Genomic DNA, 24,301 nt, shown 5'->3' with positions numbered 1-24,301 from the left:
CAGCGCTCCCGAGGGGGAGGGGCACCAGGTAAACAAGGTTGTCCGCCACTGTTCTTGGTTTTGGAATCTATAGCCTATAATTTAACTCCTAATATACAGTGCGTATTTCTCGAGATTCATCCCTGATCGAAACTCAGTGCACTAGGACTGACAATATTTCTGAAAACCGGGAAGCGATATTACACACAATACGAGGCATGACACGAAGAAGGAATTTCCCCCAGTACGCCCCTGAAATTATCAGTGCTCAAACAATAGAAATAATAATTTCAAATTACACTTACTCGTGGTAATTGCGATAGCGGCTGCGCAGAGGTCTTGGATGACATTTTTCTATATAAATCGTGAACAAGATCAAAAACGTAATGTCTAATAAATCACAAAGTAAAATTAATGGTTTGGGAACATATTTATAAGAACGACAGACGAGTACGTTATCTGTCAACACAGAAACGGCGTTAAAAAAGGATAGTTCATTGCTATGTAATTATAATGGAAGTTCGCTCTTCACATCGTTTCCATTTACTTACATACCCACGGTCGCTAACACGTCCGTTTTCTGCGGACGCACCTCGTGTTCGCTCTGAAGCTTTGCCATGTCCTGAAGTAGACGCAAAGCTAGATTGTATTGATAACCTGGTATAGAATGATGCATGTTTTAAACAATATTTTTTTTTTCGCGCATGCTGATAGTCTCTGGGACCATCAACTTTACCTGTGCCAAGTTGGGTGGTGGTGCTGACTGCAAGTGTATTACAAAAGCATAGGGAAACAATTAGTAGAATAATTATTTATATTAAAAACTATTTCTGGGGCTCCCCTTAACCTTACATGTGCTAAAAGTGCTATATGGTGTCCGTCAATGCAAAAAAGCTAGCAGAAGAATAAGGGCATAAGTAGTGGAAGAACTATAATTTCTCAATTATTTCGAGTCCCATGTTATTAATTTTACCTGGGTCTTTATTGCATAACGGTTTGTGTTAACGCAGTGCAAAATTCTCATTTTATTTTGTAACAATCGACAGAGTGATACATAGTTATTGCGTTGCGATATGATCCGCTAATTTTTGTGAGGGTTGGTATGGAATGAGGCTTGCCGGCAACACTTTCCTATTTTTTACGCAACATTATTTTAATGTTTCACACTAGTATATTACGTATTTCGGTTTCGAAGCAGGATTTAGGGCTAAAATACAATTTAAACAATTGGTAAGTTTCGGAGCTATTCAGGAAATTGTCAGATGCAATCTAGGGTTTGATTCTTTTTCTGACCTGGTACTACATGTTTGTCTACTTTTCACCGGTTTTGTTCGCACGTTGTCACAGAGGTATGTAATTTACTGAGTGATATAAAATGTCTTAATAATGTATTACACTCACTTTCATAGTTAAATTATTCATAAAGGATATTTATAACATTTGAAACCTATGTTTTTCTATGTTGTGCATGATGTCACTTCGTGATAAGTGAAATAAACACGATATATCTTCAGTAAGTTTCAGACACACGCATAAGTTATTAGTATGGCGGAACGTTAAATTTTATGTCACATTTTCCCATATATGCATATTATTTTTGTGTAGAAAATTAGAAAGAGGTTGGTAGACCATGCTTTCTTCTTTCTAAAAACAAAATATAACCATATTCCGGTGCAGTACGTACGTATTTCATGCATAACAAATTTACTCTGAATGTGTAAATGTCAAGTGGACGTCATTTGCACCAGTATTTTCGTTTTGTTTTCGTGTTACTTTCCGTGCAGCTACAAAGTCTGTGTGCCACTATACAGTACTTGGAAATGTGTTTTAGTTTTACGAAAAAAAGCGGGTTAAGTGGTGTATCATCGGACCAATTCTACGAAATTTGCCGGGTCAATTGCAGAATTTATTTTGGTTTGTGAGGAAGAGTGAGTGAAAGTCAGTTGACGTGAATAATTGAAGTTAAAAAAGTGCTTGTTGTTGATAGTTTTTGAGGGTTAAGTGCCGTATCGCCGGACGAGTTTTATTAAATTTACCGGCTCAATTGGAGAATTTATTTAAGTTTGTGAGGAAGAATGAGTACAAGGCAGGTAGGGGGAATAGTAAAAGTTAAGAAAGTGGTTGTGTTTGTTGATTGTTTTTGATGTTATTAGCGGCACTGTATGTGCAGGCGGATGGATTATTTCGCGGAGAGGTGCACTTGATTTACTATACTAATCCATAAATTGTAAATTGTACAGAAAAAATTTGGGTTAAGTTCCAAAGTTGGGCGTCCGTTTCCAGCAAAATTTTTAAAATTTACAGGAAAGATATGGATAATTTGATCGTTTGTGTGCTTGATAATATATAAGAGTCTCAAAAAATCTGTTTATTTGTTATATATATGTGGCTATAAACATGGGACTATACGGCTAGCGGAGGGAACTACTTGGCGCAATGTAACTGAACAGTTGCATTGTGGGAAAGAAACGAGCATTTATGTTATCAACATGGCGAATGTACAAGGGCAATGAACTAACAGTTTTAACATTTGTGAAGCAATACGTTGATAACGAGCAAAATCTTTTAAAAGTTTGTGAAGAGCACGGATTAATGAACCTAAAAACAAGTTGCAGAAAGTGTGCAAAGGAGATAACAGCGAAAAAACGTGGCAAGTCTTTAATTTGCCCATTTCATGTCGAGAACAGAACCCAACCAACTCTTATTCCTACTACTACTTTTACTTATACTCTGAATCCGTATTAAAGTAATACTGCACGCCTAATGTAACGTAATCTAACCTACCATAATGTAATGCAACAACATATAACCGGATGCAATACGTTTTGGTGCTTTTTTTTTCAGTTTTCAAAGTGGTTCGGCGATACGGCACAAATGCCGTTTTTTATGTTGGTAGCGTTGCATGTGAAGGCGGAAGGGACTATTTGGCGGAGAATTATACTGGTTATAATTTAGTCGCGGGAGTGGCAGTGTACAAATGGCACGTATAAGTCTGCACGGTTTTCTACTCGAAATTCGAAGGTTACATCCCTCTGTTTTGAAGTTCGAATCTAACCTAACCTAATCAAGTATATTTTGTTACTTTTGGGATGGCATTTATTATCTCCCCACTATCCACACATAAGGTTAGTGTTTTATGCCACATCATATGTTTTGCGCTATCAATATTTGTTGCGTTCTTACTGTCGCTGATGCGCTTGCTCCGTACAGGCGCATCCTCTCGCTTGCGCTCGGGCCCTCCTGCTGTGCTCCTGCCCTGACTCTGTTAGATACCATTCGTGCATTTAATGGCTATTTAGAGCAAATTGGTTAGTGTCTTTTCCGCTATTATCTCGTATGTATACTAGAGTTCTAAAGTAAATCTGCACAGAAGGTTGCAGGTCTACACTCTCATCGACGTCTCCGAAGCCGGTACTTGAGCCAGAGTCATGAGCAAGTGATTTGGGGAAGTTGCGACGGGCGAAATTTAACATTCCGCCATACTGGTGATCATCTTATTCTTGTATCTATTAAATGCTGAATATTTATTGTATTTATTTCACCTAAAACTAGATTCCATCATTAAGAAGGAAAAATATGTAATTGTATGAGTGTGGACGTATGGCATATAAAATACACTGCAGTGAAACACAAACCAATTTGTGCTAGCTGGTCACTAAGCTCAAATGTTATATATCCGAGTCAGGGCGGGAATACAGCAGGGGGAGCAGTGGAGGAGGGGTGCGTCTTTAGGGAACAGGTGCGTCAGCGATGGTGAGTTTACGTATAAATTAAGTATTTACAACGGCTCACTATAAGTCACAGTACCGATTTCAGAGCCGTCGATGGATTTGGTGTAGACGCTAAATGCCATTGAAATTATGTTTTATTCACAATTTATCTCCATATTCTTCTGAAAGGTAATGCAGTAAGCTAGCTACATGGTAAGTGAAGTATATAAGAGAGACTAATATAAAAAGTACTTGCATTTTTACTTCTGGCACGACTCTCGAAATAGTTGTTAAATAATTCTAAGTCTTTCACTTGATTTTTTCAGTATTGTGTCCTAAAAGATTTGCGTTGGGAGACAAAAGTATTTCGCTTTGCATACATGGGGTTCAAGGGGGCCACCAAGAATAAATATTGAAGAGTTATAATTTTTTCAGTAATTTCCATCTTATTGTCCCGTATAAGTTCTGGGGTGGTCGACATGAGATATCTCACTTGGTATAGATAGGTTCAACGGGGCCACAAGGAATAATTGTTGAAAATTCATTTCTATCAAAAATTTTCTTCCTCTTCAAATTACTTGTACTAAGCTTAACATAAATTAAGTTCAAGGGAGCCACCACAAATAAATGTTGAAAGGCACAAACCAACACCAGGTCACCGCTAAAAAGCACGAATGGTGCTTGCGTTAGGGCAGGGCGAAGCTTGTGGATAGCGCCCGTGGGGAGCAGTCGCGTTAGTGATGGTGCGTATACGCAAATACAACTAACGTTCTATAGATGACCTTCGAAACTGTTATGTGCTTAGCTTAAACTTTCTCATTGCTTCTCTTGATGAATTTTGGTGTCCTTTCTTCGGACGATGTTGAGAAATTTGGTCATGATGTATTCCCCTTGTCAATGTACTTACCTTTTGCGACATTTGTAAATATATATACATATATATATCTGTAAATTTGTATATATTTCTGTTCTCTTTCCACGTTCAATTCGTTTCGCATTTGTTTTCCCACAATGCTGTTTATGAGTCCGGAATGCCCCAATGCGAGTCTGTAAAGATATACGGTATAAACGTATGCAAGGATATACGGTACGTATGTTCATGTGCCACATTGTGCTTTTATTCTTCTGTTTAATTTGTTATTTATAGATATGTCTTTTCATGGAAAATATTAAATTTTACCTGTAGGTATAGGTGTAAGAAAAATAAATAAAGCCATCAACCTAGATATGATGGAGATTGTAAATACAGTACAACCCCTCAAACCCGAACTAATTGGGGCTCAAGCCTGTTCGGATTTTGGGGGGTTCGGATTACCCGGGAAATAATATTACATACTTATTTCGTCACTGAATTTCTGATCTTCGACAGTTAAAGATAACTGACTTCAAGTGAAAAATCAGTGTTTGTTTAATCTTGTGTTGCAAATTTTCTTGTGAATCGTAATCCAGTTAACCTAAAGTGATTTCATTGTTTTGGATGTTTTGATATACGTGAGTAGACGCAAACTATTGTCTATTTTATCTAAACTTAAGTGTATTTTATAACGTTTTGAATAAGCATTAAGTCTAAACATGTTAAAACCTTTTTTAAAAAAAAAACTAAATTTGTGTGATTAAATCTATATTTTTTTTCATTTTCTAGCTGTAGTTAATTTTTTCCCCCTAAGAACGTGTTCGGATTTGCCGGGTTTTCGGATTTGAGTGGTTATACTGTAGATCGTCCTAAACATGATACCGGCAATTTTAAAGTTGAGTGAGTGACTACATATAAAAGGGTAGTGTATTAAGGTAATTTCGGTGTGATGTATTTAACCTGTCTTTTATGTTTACAAGTTTAGATTGCTAGTCTCAAAGTCTGTTGAAATGACTATACATATAAAAGAGGATTGTATTACATACTATTTTTAACTCGCAGTATTTCTGTACCGTGTACGGAATCCATATTCTATGGCCGTGTCCAAAACTGCTAAGTGTACAGTCAGTTATATTGACTTTTGTTCCACACTTCGCCCCAGTACTTCATCGTGTTACAATAGAAAACATTGATGACGAAAGAGAGGATTATTTCGCGTGCTGATATATACATATAAACGGATGAATCACTTTCCGGTTATATTAATGAAAAAAAGTATTTGACAGATTGACAGTATGGAGTACCCATAAAATGACTTATAATTTTTTTTCCACGTATAGTAACAGCTTCAGAAGTTGTATTCCGTCGAGCACCTAGTAATATTTGTCATTTTGGATCTTTCACGCACAGAATAAGAATGAAGTGTAAACGCAATGCTACATACATATTGTGTTACGCGCACAATAAAGTCGTAATAGCATGAAAATTACCACTATTGGCAATGTTTTGTTTCATTAGGCATGGTAGTAGGATCGAATATTTCAAAATCCACCAAAAGGAGAATAAAACTCGGGGTTAGGTTGACCGTTGCCACTGCTACTGGCGCTGTTTACAAGAATTGTGACTTAAGTTTTTGAGCGAAGGCAAGCGATTAGCAAGAGCGTGAGGGCGCCAAAGATACTGACGGGAGCTCTATTTATGGTAAATGTGGTTCAAAACTAGTTTGAGAAATGCATATTATACCATGTCTTACGAAGTTCATAATGTGTGTAGTTGCTTTCTGTACGGTGGATTGCACAACGACGACACTTGCTTAATTATGTGGTTTCTAGTATTGCTTTAGTTATAGGTGTACTCATTGTGTTATTTTTACCATATTGCGCCAATAATTAAGTTAGATGTACTCTCGCTTTATGACTCATCATGGTTCTACCCGTAATTCTTCGAAATAGTGTCTCCATATTCTTAATCTGCACCGAAAGTTAACACAGAGATGAAAAGGAAAGTAGTAATGCAGTTGAACAATATGAAGGTGAACGTTTCCGAAATTTAAAGGAAAAACTAACTATATCACTGGGAATTACCAAACACCAACATATACGCACATATCCCTAATTAAAGTAATATGCTAAAAAGAAAAAAAAAATTATGAGGTTACTACTTTATAAGCCTCCTTATTATCGGGTTACTGAAAGGTGGCCTCTGATGGATCGCTGCACATCTTGTAAGCAAACAGGACGTAGGATTGTTCGCCAATCACAGCAGTATTTTTTCACGCTGTTGCTAGGCAACGAAGGTCACTGACCGCTCTGTTGCCGGTAGTTGAGATGACTTGTTAAACGTCTTAAGTTTGTCACCAGAGCTGCTGTCTCTGTTGTGAAGCCTCTAGCAACAGCGCCTCCAATACTCCACGTGCTCTACGCAACTACCTTTCCTTGCGCACACAGTAAATAGTACATTGGATATATGCAATCCAATACTTGCATGTACTACACTATAATATTCTAAGCCAAAGCTAGTGAAGCGCGCTCTATGCCTTTAGGCCCTACCCCTCTCTTGGCATACATCTGCCTTCTCTCCCTCATGTTTCCCGTTGTGAGAATGATTACTCCATTAGGAATCAAATGCTCTCATCCAGGTATAACCATAAATGAAGATTGCTTAATATAAGAATTTTCTGGAAATTAAGAAACCGTTTTATGAAACTATATATATATATATATATATATATATATATATATATATATATATATATATATATATATATACGAAACTCATTGTTCAACTACACGGAAGAATTATTTATTCGTTTCATAGTGGGTGCAGTAATGGGATTATACAAGTTAAGGAATTTCTAAAAATTTTGTTAGCTGTATAGAAAGTAAATTTTACCTGTATTTCACTTTTGATTAGCTGTCAAAATTGCAAAATTCATGGCAGTTGGTTTACTACGGTCATTCACTCAGACTAAGTGCAAGGAAATAATATGATAACCTTGAAAGGAATATGTTTGTTTATAATCAAAACTAGAGAATTAATCCTATCTACCTACCAATTAACTTTTGCAGCTGTAGCTATAGCCAGAGTAATAAATAATATAGGCGTTCATTATTCTCTGCTATAACTTGAAATTTTAATTCATATCCTATTGAAGTTTGTCATTTACGTGCAATTTTTTATACTAGCACTACAGATAGTCTAATTATCACGACCCAGCTCGTGTCAAGTGAACTTTGTGGTGGACAAACACCGTGTGCATGGGTTTCCTCCGGGTTCTCCCGCTTTCTTCATTCCACCATTTTCATTCAATTCTCATCATCATCGTCTCCTTTAGCGTAGCCGTCATAATCATGGGACGTAAAACTCAAAGATTTCATTTCCTTTCATTTTTAATTATCACAAGCTACATGAACCATGTAATACTTTAAGCACAAATCTTTATGGCGTTATTAAAGATTCTGGTTGCTTCTCAAATTCCATTGCATACTCAGAGAATATAACATAAATGCGAATCGCTTATGTTTGTATCATTTTGGTATTCCACGTATAGAATCAGTAGTGTGCATATTTATCAATTAAATTATTATAACATCACCTCGACAGTAAAAATATTAAAAGTATACCGGTACTTTCCAAAGTTTTATTTAGAAGTCATTTTGACAGTATCGTTGTTCTTACTACGAGGAACCGCTGTCTTAAGCGTACAAGTGTACTAACGTACTGTAGATCTCGGAGGCTTGTGAACTTGAACCTTTCGGCACTAGGTGATGTCAGTTCCAGAAATGAGCGTATTTCGAATGCACTTGTATCTTTTGGACACGGCGTATATCCACAATTGTAGTGTTACCAGAGTGAAACTATTACAATTTTTATAGGAATTGATATCACCGCAGAAACCACTTTAAGATACTTGAAAATACAACATACAAGCCCAACGTATTCTACTAACTTGATTTATCCGATTCTACTAGTCTAACCTACCGTACTCTCCTCTACCGTATGTTCGTGAATGTTTTTGCTTCACTACTAGTTTTGATGACATCAGTTGGCACTCATATTATTAACCTGTACACAGTTATATGCGCATGCCCCAAAAATTGATAGTGCGGAATGTCTTAGAAAATCAAGAAAACTGAAAGAAAAATTACTTCTTAATTTGATGATCTATTCACAATCTGTACACTATTTATAAATACAAATAACTTTTGCACCTATTTCGGTTTAAGGCAGAGTAGAGTTGAGTCCTTACAGGATTCGTTAGTGTAATGTTAGGGTCAGGTAGGTGTGGGCGCATTAGTGACGGTACATATGCAGGTAACGAAAGACGTGTGAGAAACAACTTTAATCTAGCTCTGCATTAGTAGTTGGATAAGACACTGCTAGTGTAAGGCGTGCGTTTAACTTTATTGTGTTTCGATATTACCTTGTGGAATGTATATTGTTCGTTGTTGACATCTAATTCTTATAGTGTAGGCCTAATACTTAATATTGAAATTGAAGTAAGTGCAAGGTTGAATTTTTTAAAAATCAGTGTAATTTCATCAAATAACGGACATTGTTATTTTGGTAATTCGAGCCCGTGTAAGCATTTAGATTCTGAGCAAAAGGTAAAGTAATAGGTTCTTCATCCACAAATTATTTTACCAAAGATGTAAACAGGAGACCACGCATTGTCTGATGCGGTAGTTTATCAACCCTTCAAATGAACTTTATTGAATTTTACATTTGTAGCTGTGGTTTTTGCTGTTAAGAAAGTGTGTTGTCTTCGTAGGGTTAAAAAAGCAAGAAATAAAAAAAGGTATATTGGTTCACGAAAGAGTGTAACATTCCTAATTATTTACGTATCGATGATGATGACAAGCAGTCATCGAAGAGTATACGATAAAATTAATAAAAAGTCACGGTCACTTTTTTTTGTAGTGTAACACCCCACGCTTATACCCTTTAGGCTAATTGAGTCAAATGTTTAATGAAGGGAAATGATTGTGAAATTAACTTTTTGTGCTTTTATTATTATTATTATTATTATTATTACTTTAAAAAATAACTCACTCTGTAACAATGCATCATATTTTTCGATAATAGTATTCATGTGCTTTTGTTGCTGTGATTTTGTGTAGTATTGCCATACCACTTAAAACTGGTATGTACTTATTCATTATAATTATTTGTATTTTTTTCACTATTTCCTGCTTTCTTCAACACCTAATACGATCACACACAAAAAAAGCGAATTCATCGATAAACCACATGATTTTACGTAATAATATTTAAGAAATTAATATCAATGCACCCGCAGATATTTGCTTAATTATTTTGAATATATGATGCGATAAACTTATCATTAAAAGAGACTGGATAATCTTTGCGTTTGTAACTCGTTTAACTCGGTCGCATTTCGATACGTAAATACAGCAAATTAAGTAATATTTAATATATTACCAAAAATAATATACTGCTGATGAATATGTATATGGGGTGTTACAAAGATGTGTCATAGGTTCCTCACATCTAAGTAAGAAAAAATGTTCATATGGACCTGTGGTTGGACTATAGGACCGATCGTAGTCGGGTCAAGACATAACTGAGGAACTAGTATGTGAACTATCCAAATATCCATCTTCCAGAACATCTGGTACTTACACAATCATTTTTAGAGAATCTGTTTGGGAATTCTTGATCAGGCTTAACAAATAAAACACAGTTCTGACCAGAGCAGAATGAAATATATTAAAAACTATACTTACAATGTATTACAGTTTCAAGGACCTAACGTCCTCTTCATCAGACACCAACACTCTAAATTGGTGTGCAACTATTGGAGAATTCTTAAACATGGATATTTGGATGTCCATATCACATACCACTTCCTCAGTGATGTCTTGACGCGACTACGATTGGTCCCATAGTAGTGGAGCTATGAACTTTTAAAGTTCACTTGTTTCACGTTTACTACGCCCTAGAACACCGAAATTATTCACTTCTGAGCACGGGTCCATATGATTTTTTTTCTTTTATGTGAGGAATCTGTTTCCAAAATATTGTGACATATTTTTGTAACACCCTGTATATACAGGTTCGAAGTTGAATCTATCCTTTTCTCGCGATTTGCTATACAACCGCCTCGCAAGTTATCAAAAATTTTAGCTTTACTTGGTTATTCGCTTTGGTGCTCAAGGCACGATCCAGGAGACAGTTGCTAATAGCACTTCTGCATAATTGGAAATTCCATTTCTGTTGTGGGGGCGCGGTGGCTCAGTGGTAGAGCGTTCACCTCCGGTGCTTGGGGTCCCTGGTCCGATCCCAGCTCGCGCCGTGTGGACTTTGTGGTGGAGAAACACCGTGCTCGTAGGTTTTCTCGGGGTTCTCCCGTTTCCTCCTACTTTCTTCATTCCACCATTTCACTCATCTCTCATCATCACCGTCTCCTTTAGCCTAACCGGCATAATCGTGGGACGTAAAACTTAAAAAGATTTTTTTTTGTTGTTGTTGTTTCTACTTCCGTGCAGATCCTTGCATTTTACTTCTATGTATCGTGCCTTATAAAGAGTTATCCCTGATTAGACATCAGCGCCAACGGTCTCTATGGAAAATAATACTTTTGTTCCTTGTTCCTTGAACATAGGTATCTATTTTAAAATTAAGGTAATCTTTCTTTCTCTGTGCTCTCGTTATTTTGTAAACAGTAAAAACCACTATTCCTAAATCCGTCATTCATTACTTCCGCAGACTTTTTTTTTTTTTTTTTTTTTTTTTTTTTTTTTTTACAGGAACCCATGGATCACACTGATCCTGTACTTATTATCTCATCCAACACTAGTAATGATTTCCTATTCCTCTACAGAATCGCTTACAACATTCGAATATTCAAATATTTATTAAGGGAACTGGTCCCTTGAGACAGTCTGTACCTCCACCGAAGCAGTGCCAGTAACCTTATTCGACACTATGGTGCATCCAGCCACAAAGAAGACAGAAACACATTCCACCATTTAATACATAATAATCACTCATCTTATTTTACATCCTTAAACGTACCCATTCCTACCAATCTTGGGGAACTTTCAACACCTTTTCAGACTGCATCAACAATCACCGATACCAATGCAATCTACCTATTCCAGAACACAGTTCATTCTGTATATTCCGGGTAAGTTTACTCAAAATTGTATCCCGTGAACCTGTTACGTCCTTCAGTAAAAAATGGAAAAGCACTACCATCTTATCCGAAAGTTACACATAATTTTGACGACTTATATAACATCTACACTTGAGTCTAATCTTCTTCAATGTATGCAATTTTTGTTTTATTATTATTTTTGATATTTCATTAGATATTAATATTATTATTTCATGAATTTATGCATTGGTTTTTATTTTTCATTCTTACTAATTTATCTTCTATGTATTTAAAGACAATTCCTCGGGATGGAGAGGGAACAAGAGTGGTTTTGGTCAGAAGATCGAGGACTTCATACGTAAGTAGTAATTTTGTATGCTAATATCTGACTTATGTTCTAATCTGAAACAGTCTGTTTTGAAGATATTTCTTCTTGATCAGCAGTTTTTCAAAGCCACTTATATCACAGTACTGCTGAAAAACGCCATTTTAAATTCTCTCCTCTGCGTTAAAGCACAGTTTGATCAAGTTGTACCATTTCCCTTGAACTTTCCACGGACTGTTGATGTCGGAACGCTCGTTTCAATAACGGAAACCTTCATAATTCATCAGGGAATTTTATAAGGATCTCTGTAATGCGGGTTACATGAACTCGCGTTTCACGTGTCGTCCGCTCGAAGCATGTCACCATAGACTTCGTCATGTGACTGGACGCCTCATTCTTGCGTATGACAACGCGAAATGTGTCGATGACGTAAGGGTTGCCATATATTTGGTCCAGAAGTGTTCGACTAGTAATGAGCTTAATAATTGACTGAATTTTTGTCTACTTCGCATCACGTAAGTTTCCCGTTATGTACCAACAACTGTAAAGCGGCGTTGAAAACTTCCCTCTCGAGTCACGGGAATATAGAAGATGGCCCTCTGTTTATTTCATTCTGACAGATACACCCATGCTTCGTCCAGCCACTACAAACTTCCACGTGCCCCTTGCAATATAACGTACCCATTCCTACTAACGTTCATACTGCTTTTGACTGTTCGTCTTTCTTTCCATGGTATATGAAGGATGGAACATATAAACTCAAGTCTTATCCTTCTTTACCATATGTAAATCTTACTCAGTTATGCAATTTGCGATCGAAGCGGAACATTGTTTTTCATTTGCTATTGTTTCTCGAGACATTGGGTTCTCACGTCGCACCAAAGAGTGCTCTTTTCGCACCACATCGGGGTGCCTTCGGTATTTACCATGCTCAATACTGTAGTGGCCAACAAAACAGAGGTGCCCATTTTGTTGCGGTTCAACACAGCTTTGATCTCTTTCTTTGATATGCGGAAACTTTTTGTCATATAGTGTTCACTTATTTGGCCATAACTAAACAACGTTGGAAAGACCACAAATGTAGCTATCCCTGCAAGTCAACACAAAGCACTTTCCTACTATCTGCAGTAACTTCCCAGGCATATTCATGCGTGCTGCTACGTAGCGATCAAATTCTGAAACCACTTTGCAAGCAGTGTGTGTCCCTTTTTTCCCCTCTCAAAACGAAATTGCCCCTTACAGCAATTATTCTCAAGGTCTAGTGAGCTTGGGAAGAGGAAACCTAGTTTTAATCCGAGAGTTAGTAACCTTCAATACGATTTCGTTTTTTCCTAACAAATAAATAAACGCGCACTGTTATTATTTAAATTTAGATTTAAAAATTCACACTGAATTGTAGCCTTAGCGACCTTAATGTGCTTTTCTTTATAATCATTGTTATGCTGGACACTCGGAACTCCTGATATGTTTAATCCTTTGAAGTTCTAGTAGCTATATATAGGCACTAAAGCAGTGTCTTTTATTGTGTAATTAAAAAAGTACCAATAAAGCTTTTTACTTCGTTTTTTTTATTGTTTATTTGTTTTGTTTTTTCAAGTCTGGAGGCATTGTAGAGCACGTTACGTATGGTTTCACGCCTTTCTGCGTCGAGACATAGGGTATGATGACGTCATAACTTAAAATAATTTTTAGGGGCCGCGGTGGCTCAGTGGTAGAGCGTTCACCTCTGGTGCTTGGGGTCCCGGGTTTGATCCCAGCCCCCGCCAAGTGAACTTTGTGGTGGACAAACACCGTGTGCGTGGGTTTTCTCGGGGTTCTCCCGTTTCCTCCCACTTTCTTCATTCCACCATTTCATTCATCACTCATCATCACCGTCTCCTTTAGCCTAACCGGCATAACCGTGGGACGTAAAACTCAAAGATTTCATTTCATTTAAAATAATTTTTTATGCCTATTACTTTTTGGCGGGCTTACTTTTGCACCTAGAAGATTAAAATTTTGCACACACATTCAGTGCATTCCTTAGTACTTTTCAGATCTCTGCGTTAAAATAGAGGGGCAAGAAGGTTACAAAAAGGAATATTTTTAACAAAAAAAAATCCATTTTTAGCGATTTTCCCGCCTCAGATACATGATGGAGACATGTGAATGGAACCGTTTAAAAGGATGTTCTATTCTGAAAAGAGTGATGAACGAACCATGATCGTAGGATAAGTAGGGATGTCTCAGGACATTTTTATGTTACATCCTGTTCTTTTGGAATAATCTGGGGCATTGTGGGCCTCATTGGTAAATATTTTTTCCGTCGTTACTATTCAAGATACAGGCTTGAAATTTTGTACACACATTTAGTATACCCCGTAGCATTTTTCAGTTGATTTTGAGATCTGTGCATTAACACAGGGGTGTTCAGAGAGGTTTAAAATTAAAAAAAAAAAAAAAGAAAAGAAAAAATTCCGATTTCTCTCAAAATTTCCTGGCTCAGGGACGTGGTAGGGAAATATGAATGGTACCATTTGAAAGGCTGTTCTATTGTGAAGAGAATGAGGGGCGAACCATGATCCTAGGATAAATAGGGATGATGCTGTACCGGCTTGACTGGAAGTCTATAATTTACCTAAAAGAAGCTAGAATTTCAAAGGGTGATAGATAAATAAGTGTTTTTTTTATTACACCATTTTTTGTCATCATTTTTTTTTTATTTATAGTTTTAACTAGTGCTGTTCATATTTCATTACTTTTTTTTTTAATCTATCATGTGGAAATAGATTGTCGGTTTCAAAGGCCGAAACTGAGCAAGCAAACGTGTTATAAAAATCGAAATTCAACTACACATTTGAAAATAGTAAATTGAATTCAAAACCCAACAACAACTGGCGAGTTTGGTCAGCTCTCCATTATAAAAATACTTCCATGTAAATAAGGATGCTCTAATAGGAGGAGCGCTAGTTCTTTTTTTCTTTCCGTTCCTTTAAGATTAACATTCCCCTAGCTTTGGAAACGTTTCCTATATAACCAGTGCTCGAAACGAGGTACGTCAAACACTAGTTCTAGTAGCCTATATATTTTGCATATGAATTTCCAAGTGTACCGACCAGTTCAAAACTTTACGTAGTCTCACTATGATAGGTGCCGATATAAAAATTTAATGGGTTAAACTACAGTTGAAGTATATTATACCGGAGTATACGACCTATTTCAAGCATTGGATAACAGAGTTAGTGCAACCTATAGGTCCACGTCTCATATAGCCTCGCTGCTAAAAGGGACGCTAAATTGAATATCAAATCAAAATTAGTCAGAACCCATAATAGCGGACTCCTTCAATCGATTTATATTTGTAATTCCCCAGTCGGGTCTGCGATACCTTGTTTCTCCGGATCCCCAGCTCTCTCTTGAAAACCATGGATGGGTAAGACCATTAAAACAAAACAAATCAATCTACTAGACCTGGATTTTCAACAAAGACGTATTACACGTGAAGTATGTAGTAATATCTACAGATAATTTGACATACTGATGACCAGCTTCGTCGTCGTTTTAGTGACTCTTACTATTCTGTAGTCAAGGTCCCAACCTGAGCTGGCTACCTGCAAAATATTGTGCAATGCGATGCGATGCATGCTGTGTTAGTCGTTTTAGAATTTAAATGATTTTTTTTTTCTTTTAAATCAGGTTTACTGCTACTACGAAACTTTAAATTTTACAAATCTTACACTAAATGAATAATAGAGTAATTCAGATATTCAGTAATGTGAGCTGCAAACAGTGGTTACGGGGCGGACCTGTGCTCTTTCTTCGGGGGCAGCGGTGTGTTGCTCTGCTTGCGTCGCCGATTATTGCGGCTCGGAGCATACTTATAATAGTGGTTAATACTAAGTTCCGGATATTCAGAATGAATGCTAGAAAGAGTGAAACAAAATACAAAGTTTGATTTTTTCACACACAACCGGGAATCGAACGCATGACCGCGTACCCAAAGGCGCGCACTAGACCAGTGGGTAATGTAATTTTGTTGTATATTTTAGATAATGCAAATGCGTTTTGGGATAATATGTCCAAAAGCCATTCAGTTTTATTCCGGCAAACCGAATTTATCAAGTTGTAATTTTGTGTAACGAAATCAGTATATGCGTGATTGCCAAATAATTACAAAGATATATTCTAGAACTTTGTTTCTAATATATTCTTTCTATATTCATGTAACTTAGTTCACGCGAAAACACATGAAACAGGATAATCAAACCGTTAAATTACAGCTGACATTTCTTGAAAATTAATTTTGTCATATTTTACGTATGGAACAGAACAATCTTAACGAATAGTAGCACAGCTAGGATTGCTTTCAGGGAGCAGTAGTGGGGCCATTAAAATTGTGAGCGACATTTGTGTTTAATGCGCCTTCGAAAAGAAAAAAAAGAAAAAGATACACACACTGAGTGGCTGTAGTTCAGTTGGTACATCATTGGCGCAGCGTTTAGGTTTCCAGATCAACTGACTGAGTTCTATTATATACCTAGGTAGATCTAAAACTCTCATCCGTACTCAACGAGGGGTGATACTAGAGGTAAAAGTTGACGAAAATATCATGACATTTAAACTCTGGAGCCTCGTTTCGGCAGTAGGTCGCAGAAAAATGCGACGGTGCGCCGAAGATCTCAAAGCAAGTGTCGTTAACAGCAAGGGGATTCCGATTGCTCGGTGCTGAGTAAGAGCAAGCGTGTGACTATCAACCAGGTGATCCGTGTTCAGATTAGGTTTTTGGATGTTTTCCTCATGTTCTGACAGAATCTTTTCATGTAAGTACAATCTTACATGTCGTGGTGCTGGTAATGTTTGGCAACCCGCAGTCACTATGTTGTAATGTGTCAACCTCGGACTCAGACCAAGCTTCTCAGAGCACTAGAGATAAGCTTCATGGTCGCATTTTACAGAAGGAACACGCATACCTTATATATGTATGTAACTTATTTGTGTTGCAAAACATTAATACCATATGTCCACTTTGTAGCACAAATTAAATATGTGCAGACGTGCGAGTGTACTATTTCTGTTTATGCACATTATTCCCATTTCTAAAATTGTTTTCGTTCACATTCACTTCAAATAACACGTGCACGGTGAAGAAAGAAAACACACACACACACAAAAATAGAATTTTGGTTTTTGAAAACCGAAACCGTAAATCTATTTTGAAAATCAAAAACCGAAAGTAGATTTTTTGAAATTCCAACTTTTTCAAAAATTGATTTGGATAGCACTAGTTTTAACGTACACAAATCTATCATTAAATATTAACCGAATGTTTCAGTTCGTTTTTTCGAACCTACTTAGAATTGGGTGCAATTTTTGTAAGATTTTTTTTCCTTCGGAAGTGATTGATTATTTTTCCGTTTATTTTTGTTCTAATGATAATAATTAATTACTACTTTTTATTTCTTTGTTTTAGAGATGAACGCCTTAGTTTTAGGCCAAAGGAATGGATTACCAAAGAAAAGAAGCGATCGTTGTTTATTGAACTTCTGATATATCAACAGAGGCTGGAAGCAAGACGGCAAGAAGAGAATTCTGATGTTAGTTCTTCGTAATTACATAAATCAAACTTAATTAGTAATCCTGTTATTTTGTTAGGTTTCTGTTTACCATAAATTTCTCAGAAAAAAATGTAATCAGGCGTTCTTACTTGTATTTCATTTTATACTTTATTAATGATTCCACAGAGCTGCTTCGTGGCTAAGCTTTTAGCGTACGCGCCTTTGGCGTTTGAGACTCGGGTTCGATTCCCAGGAGGAGCTCATTTAGTTCGGATTCCACGCTAATCAGTAGGTTCACGCCTCATATAGCCTCGCTGCTGAACGGCATTATAAACTCAAAATCAACTCAACTATTAAGAATTCCACAACGTAGTATGCTATTTTTTCTCTAAAAAGTTTTTTTAAGAACGATTTCCTCAAAACTGATATTGACGATTTTGTTCATGTTTCATAACTTAGTATTTCTGTAAGAACTCTAGAATATAGTATAAGTCGCTATGTTCATAATACGAGGGGGATTCAAAAAGTAAAAGCACATTTGAGAAAATCTGTACTTACTCGAATGATAGAAAACTGACACATACCGTACTTATTCTAATGGCAGAAAACTGAAACATACGTAACCTCCCTGGACTTCAATGCACTTTCCCAACGTTTCACAAGTTTTTTTTGATTCCGTTAGAAAAAATGTTTTTCGGTTGCATCTGTAACCAATTTTGCACCGTATCAATGACTAGCTGATGGTTGACGTTTACATTTTTTAACTTCTGGTAATGATGGGTGTTTCCAAACCATGCTCGCAGCCTTAATTTCCGGTTCGGGATTGATGTACCCAAGTTCCTCAGTCTTTGAGATCGATGGCCTGCCGGAACTTTCATCGTAACATAAAGAAGTTCTTCCCTGTTTGAAACGCTCTATCCATACGTAGATCTTTCTTCGTGATAAACAGCTGTCACCATACTGTGCTTGCATTCGACGAATAATGTCCGCAGGTTTCACACTTTCTGCATACAAAAAGCGAATCACTGCCCGCATTTCCTCTTTAGTGCAGATCGACAATGGAGGTGCCATGTTTAACAATCTGCTACACTCCAACGACTAATGCAGGAATACGAGCGACACGTTGTCTCCTTGTCTCGAAGTGTTGCCAATTACACTCACTCAGCGTAGGTTACTAGCAGCGTTGCCAATCCCTGGAAAGTGAAATTGCAAATGTGCCTTTACTTTCTGAATTCTCCTCGTATATATATATATATATATATATATATATATATATAGAGAGAGAGAGAGAGAGAGAGAGAGAGAGATAGATAGATAGATAAGAATAGTTTACCTCAGAGAAAGGTTTCCAAAATTTTATTAAAGTTTCGTTTATATTTGATAGATATATGTTCCCGTAATAACTGGGGTATGACATGTTTTAATTAAGGAAATGGAAAGCAGGAAAGTTTATTGTGCATTTTATGTAATTTTTCCCGACCTCCTTTTCACGCTCATTGCTTGTACTTTCCTTATCACTCCCTCTCCCACCGTTTTCTTTATATGTTTCTGTTCCCAGATTATTCAGTATTTCATGTTGCAGACTTTTACTTTCCTTATCCAGAGTGTCTATCGGTTACGAAAAAGTCACGAAACAGAAAACGGTCATGAAAGTCAAGAAAAAGTCACGAAAGTGACCTTTTGGGTCTTTTTTTAATTTGTACAGGTATAAGTACAGGCTGGAAAATTTTATTCTATAATCGTCAAAATTCTCCTCGAAAAATGCCTATGGTCGACTTTAGACGCTATCAGATCGCAACCAAAGCACGCCTCTATCTCATACATGAAAATTCAGTCGTAATTCACACCCAAATTTGCTCTTGAGAATGTTACGAAATTTTGTGGTTTGGTAAAGAGATAAAGAAAAAATGCCGAAATTTCATTTTGCAATTTTAGTAGACACCCTGTTATCACTCAATCCCACCATTTTCTTTCTATGTTTCTGTTCCCAGATTATTCACAATTTCATGTTTCAGCCTTTTACTTCTATAGACGTTTCTGTGAAGTGTTTTCACCTTAATAACCTCTTCAGATTTTGGCTTCATCATTTAACTTCGGTAATAGCATTCAGTATGACCCACAGCGGAACAAGATGAAACCTTAATCCATATTTTACTCCACCCCTTCTGCTATAGTACTTTCTTTGTTTCTACACTTCGAAGTCGAGGTTGGTGAGTGAATGCACAGTACGCTTTTGCTTTATGAAATTTCGTGTTAGATGCGTGGTTTCTCTTGTTCGATCCCAGCTCGCGCACCAAGTGAGCTTTGTGATGGACAAACAACGTGTGTGTGGGTTTTCCTACCACTTTCTTCATTCCATCATTTCATTCATTTCTCATCTCCACCGTCTCTTTTACCCTACACGGCATAACTGTGGGGCGCAAAATTGATGGATTTTATTTCATTTCATTTCATTTCAATTTCGTGCTGGTAACGTAATATTGAATAAAAGGTACGGGCCATCGCATACCATTTTCTCGCTTCAATTTCTTAAACTAAATCACGTTGTGCTGTTGTTATTAGTAAAATATTTATTTGTGAAATATGAAGACAATTGTTAGATCTTTCCGGAAACCTTTGTCCGAAGAAAACGTAATCCCTGAAGTCAAGTACCCCTTGCGAACATTTTCATCGGGAAGTAATTTATGCCGTAAATTACGGTTATTAATGGAACATTCTTTTATGAAATATCACTAAAATTGCATGAGTTGTATTTGAGGGAGAGAGAGAGAAAAAGAAAAGAAAAAAGAAACTCACCCTCAAGAGTAAACTATCTGTTGTGCATATTTTCAGGTGTACAGTTCGGTCCAGAAAAATATTCCCACTATGAATTTTGATTGAAAAATATCTTTTACTCAGATTTTCGTTCAAGTTTTTGATTCTACATGGACTGATTTCGTAATTCGGTAATGGTGTTATATTTTGAAATCGTTTATAGGAGTTTTTACTGATATCTAGTATAATCAACTAATTTTCTCTGTCGTGTGTTTGTTTAGGGGGAAATATATATTTTAACCTATAATTGTTTTGATGCTCAGATATATTCATTAAACAAAAAACTGAAGCGTATTGAGATCAAAGACGTCATTTATTGTATTGTATGGGTACTAGATGGCAGAAAAATGTTCGAAGTTCGAAAATACTTGCCCTAGATGGCGCAATTGTTCGGTTCCCACCATTTTTCAGTCAGCTGTTTTCTAGCTGGCAGAGTGGTGGGAAAAGAGTGCATATTGACAAATTTGAAGACTGCTGGTGGTGTATTATAAATTACAAAGCTGGGTTCTGTTAATACAAAGCTGTGTTTGTGTTAATACCCGTTGTATTCAGTGATTTGGTCATATATTTTCAGTTTCTACACCATGGGAAAGAAAAAGGTCCTAGGTCAAAGAAAACAAGGTATGATTTTGGGACTGAAGTTACAAGAAATATCGAATAGAGAAATCGTAAGAATGTTAAACATTGACTACAAAACACTGGGTAATATTTTAAAACTTAAAACAGGAACTGCAATGTTAAATCTACGGCATCAGTGTAGACGTTAAAAAAAAAAAAAAAAAAAAAGCAAACCTGAGATTGTGCAGGCAATCAAAAGGATTGCGAAGCAAGAGAGAAAATTAAGTGCAAGGCAGATTGCTGCGAAGATAAAGGAGGACTTAGGTGAGAGTATTTAACACCAAACAGTGTTAAGACGTCTATCGGATATGAATATTAAAATGAAAGCGCCCGTAAGAAGCTTTGTTTGACACACAAGAATATCAGGGGCAGAAAAAGATTTTTGGATATGTTTGGAAAATGGACAGTTGACGATTGGAAAACTGTAATTTTCTTTAGATGAGAAGAAATTTCGGTAATGATTGTGGTGTAAATGTGTGGATGGAGCTGGGAGAAGAACTAAAGCAAGAGTACATCACGGAGAAAAAGTTCAGTGAAAGTATGCCATGGGGAGCAATGTGTTCCAAAGATGTGGGAAGAATTAAAGTTTGCATAGGTCCAATCGATAGTTTATCATACTGTGAGATACTAAAATAGGAGTTTCTGAATACAGGTAGGGACCATTTCAGTGATTTAAACCTTGGACTTTTCATTTTTCAAGATGATAATGCATCGTGCCACCGATCAAGGCTTGTCCAACACTGTTGAGTCTGAATTAGGTATTCAAAGGTTATGGTGGCCGGCCATTTCACCTTATATGAACCCCATCGAAAATTTGTGGGCTGTTATGTGTTCCAAATCGAGCAAATAATGTTTTAGTAACAGAATAGAATTAATGAAGAAAAATGTTCATGTTTGGTTGCTTGAAATCGAGCCTGGTACATGTAAGAACCATGTTGCATCAATGCAGACAAGAAAAAAAAAAATCGTAAAAAGCTAATGACACACAAAATATTGAAACACTGTTCATTTCTATGTTAAATAATGTAAACTGTATTGTAAAGCAATAACATGAAGATATATTACATAATATGAGTAAATAGCCTCTCATTAAAGTCATAAACAAAGCTTTTCCAAAAAAAACCTACGGGTGCGGATATGTTTTTGAACCGAACTGTAGTAGTAATATGAACGAAATCTCAAGTCGTTTTTGAGAAACTTGTCCGAAGAGACCTCATTATCAAGAGCCAACTACCCTTCTTTCTTTTTTTTTAAAGTAAATAAAATGAAATAAAAATAAATTAGTTGTACAGCAGTATAGGGTTGTTAATGAAATATTGATGTATGTAAATACAAACAAAATCGTTAGAGCCGTGTAGCAGAAAATCGTAGTTTTTTATTTTATTTATTTTTTTAATGATCATTTAAACGTTCATTTCATCAAGAGAATTAATTTGATTTTAGTTTTACGAGGATATTCGCAGAAGGTTAATGTTTTTTTTTTTTTTCCCTCTTCTTTTGAATTTCAGGATAGGTCAGTATGTGCTGAAGCAGGAAGTTCAACCGAGTCTGTGCATGGTGACGATCAAAGCACACGTAATGAAAACTCGTCAGAATATGAAGATGCGCAAAGCACGTCTAGTAGCACCTCGACAGTGTATTACGACTGCTTGGACATTGAAACGAGTACCTGAGAAACCATAAGGAGCTTATCAAGTGGCTGTTCGTGTACATCAATTGCCAGTGCCAACAATTTTGTAAGAAAGATAGGTTTTGGAGTTGGACCGTCCAAGGCGATTAAACAAGGATTTTTCTGTGATACTTTGCCGCTTGTTAATGGTTACAACTAGACCAAGAATAGTTTTACAAAAAGGAACTGGAAGTCGTTCCAGATGGTCGTGCTCTGGATGGGAATTTTTGTGCTAAACAATTAGAGGATCCATCCATGATATTACATGCAGTCATATAGTCATCTAATCCATAAACATTTTTACAAGGTATTCGCCGTTTTATAAACATCTATGATTGGAATAAATTAATAATGTAAAACGCATGTGTTAATAATTCCATTAAAATATAAAAGCTGTGATGCTGTTTTAGTCTGAAAATATTTTAAACCAGTGGTTCTCAAACTTTCCGATAATGTGGACCCCTGTTCATTCGGAAAGTAACCTGTGAACCCCCTTGCAATGCTATGTGAAATTTCCCATGGTATTGAAAACATATACTAATTAAAATTACCACTTACAAGAAAAAGATCAGGAAAAATAATGCAATTACGTAATTTCTTCTAAAGATATATGATTGTCTCCTAATGAACGAAATTTCGATTGAAAATACACTAACTTTCAATACTTTTTTTCTTTTTTTTTTAGCGAAGTCCGCTTGGTAAACGATGTTCTGAAATGTGGGGTCACTAATGTGTGGAATGAAATAGTTTGTGTTTTTCCATAATTGCTGGAATAAGTTTTGTCACCATCAATCTTAGGTCCAATTTTACATTAAGACGATTTCGCTTTAAGGTTTTAATACTGCGAACAGCAAAAAAGGTTTGCTCACATAAGTAACTGGTAGCGACAGGCATCAAATGTTGCAATGTCTTTTTAGACAACTATCTATACTCACAACGCACACGCAACCAAAACTACAAAGTTCATTTTCTTTGAAAATGTCTTTCCATGAAGTATCGCAGTATAGTTCCAATAGCTCTTCTTCTTCTCTGTTAGAGAGATTCATACCTTGTATGTCATGGATTTCTACATTAGGGAAAGGATTTTCAATCTAACCATTACCAGGTTGTGGAACAGGAAAATATTCTCGAAAACTTGCAGCTAATGCTCTCAGTGTCCTACAGGTGTTGTGTGCATTTGGGCACAGAGATTTACATCTGAAAATTCAGTGAACTCCTTGTGCATTGGAAATGATGAATAGTTATTGTTTTGTACTTGTACTGCCCACAGTTGCAGTTTCTTAATCTTAAAAGTACTTCTTGCATTACTGCTGTGAGTTCCACTTTATTACAACACATTTCAATTTTTAGGTGTCCTGGGCCCTATGGCTAGGTCCAACGAACCCCACTTTGAGAACCACTGTTTAAACTATTATCTTTGTGATGCTCTTCAATAGAATACGAAAGAAAGTGATAGAATAGAATGATTACTTTATCACAGGAGTCATGACATAAATAAATATCTATAAGGAACAAAAGTAGAAAGTACTATATGCCTTTAAGTAGCAAGTATAAATAACTAATCTTAAGAGAGAGTGTACGGCGTATACTGTCGCATATTCTCTACTACAGTCCTGGTTATACAAAAATATCCAGCTCTTTTCGAAGTCATTAATGTCCAGTGCAATTCATTGCTCACG

At 36.4% G+C, this 24,301-nt stretch overlaps 1 protein-coding gene across 1 annotated transcript; it reads left to right on the top strand.

Annotated features, from left to right (window-relative positions):
• Window positions 1-1,256: 1,256 nt before the first annotated feature.
• On the top strand, window positions 1,257-23,129 carry LOC145674371 (uncharacterized). Its single transcript, XM_081744339.1, has 4 exons — window positions 1,257-1,328; window positions 11,958-12,020; window positions 17,437-17,560; window positions 22,462-23,129. Exons 2-4 carry the CDS (start codon window positions 11,971-11,973, stop codon window positions 22,624-22,626), a joined length of 339 nt encoding a protein of 112 aa, XP_081600465.1. The 5' UTR covers window positions 1,257-1,328; window positions 11,958-11,970; the 3' UTR covers window positions 22,627-23,129.
• Window positions 23,130-24,301: the final 1,172 nt, after the last annotated feature.

The sequence above is a fragment of the Thermobia domestica genome, chromosome 17, assembly GCF_964235325.1.
Source record: "Thermobia domestica chromosome 17, izTheDome1.hap1.1, whole genome shotgun sequence".
Taxonomy (NCBI): domain Eukaryota; kingdom Metazoa; phylum Arthropoda; class Insecta; order Zygentoma; family Lepismatidae; genus Thermobia; species Thermobia domestica.
The sequence above is the reverse complement of the archived record's forward strand: the minus strand, read 5'-3'. Positions and strand labels throughout refer to the sequence as shown.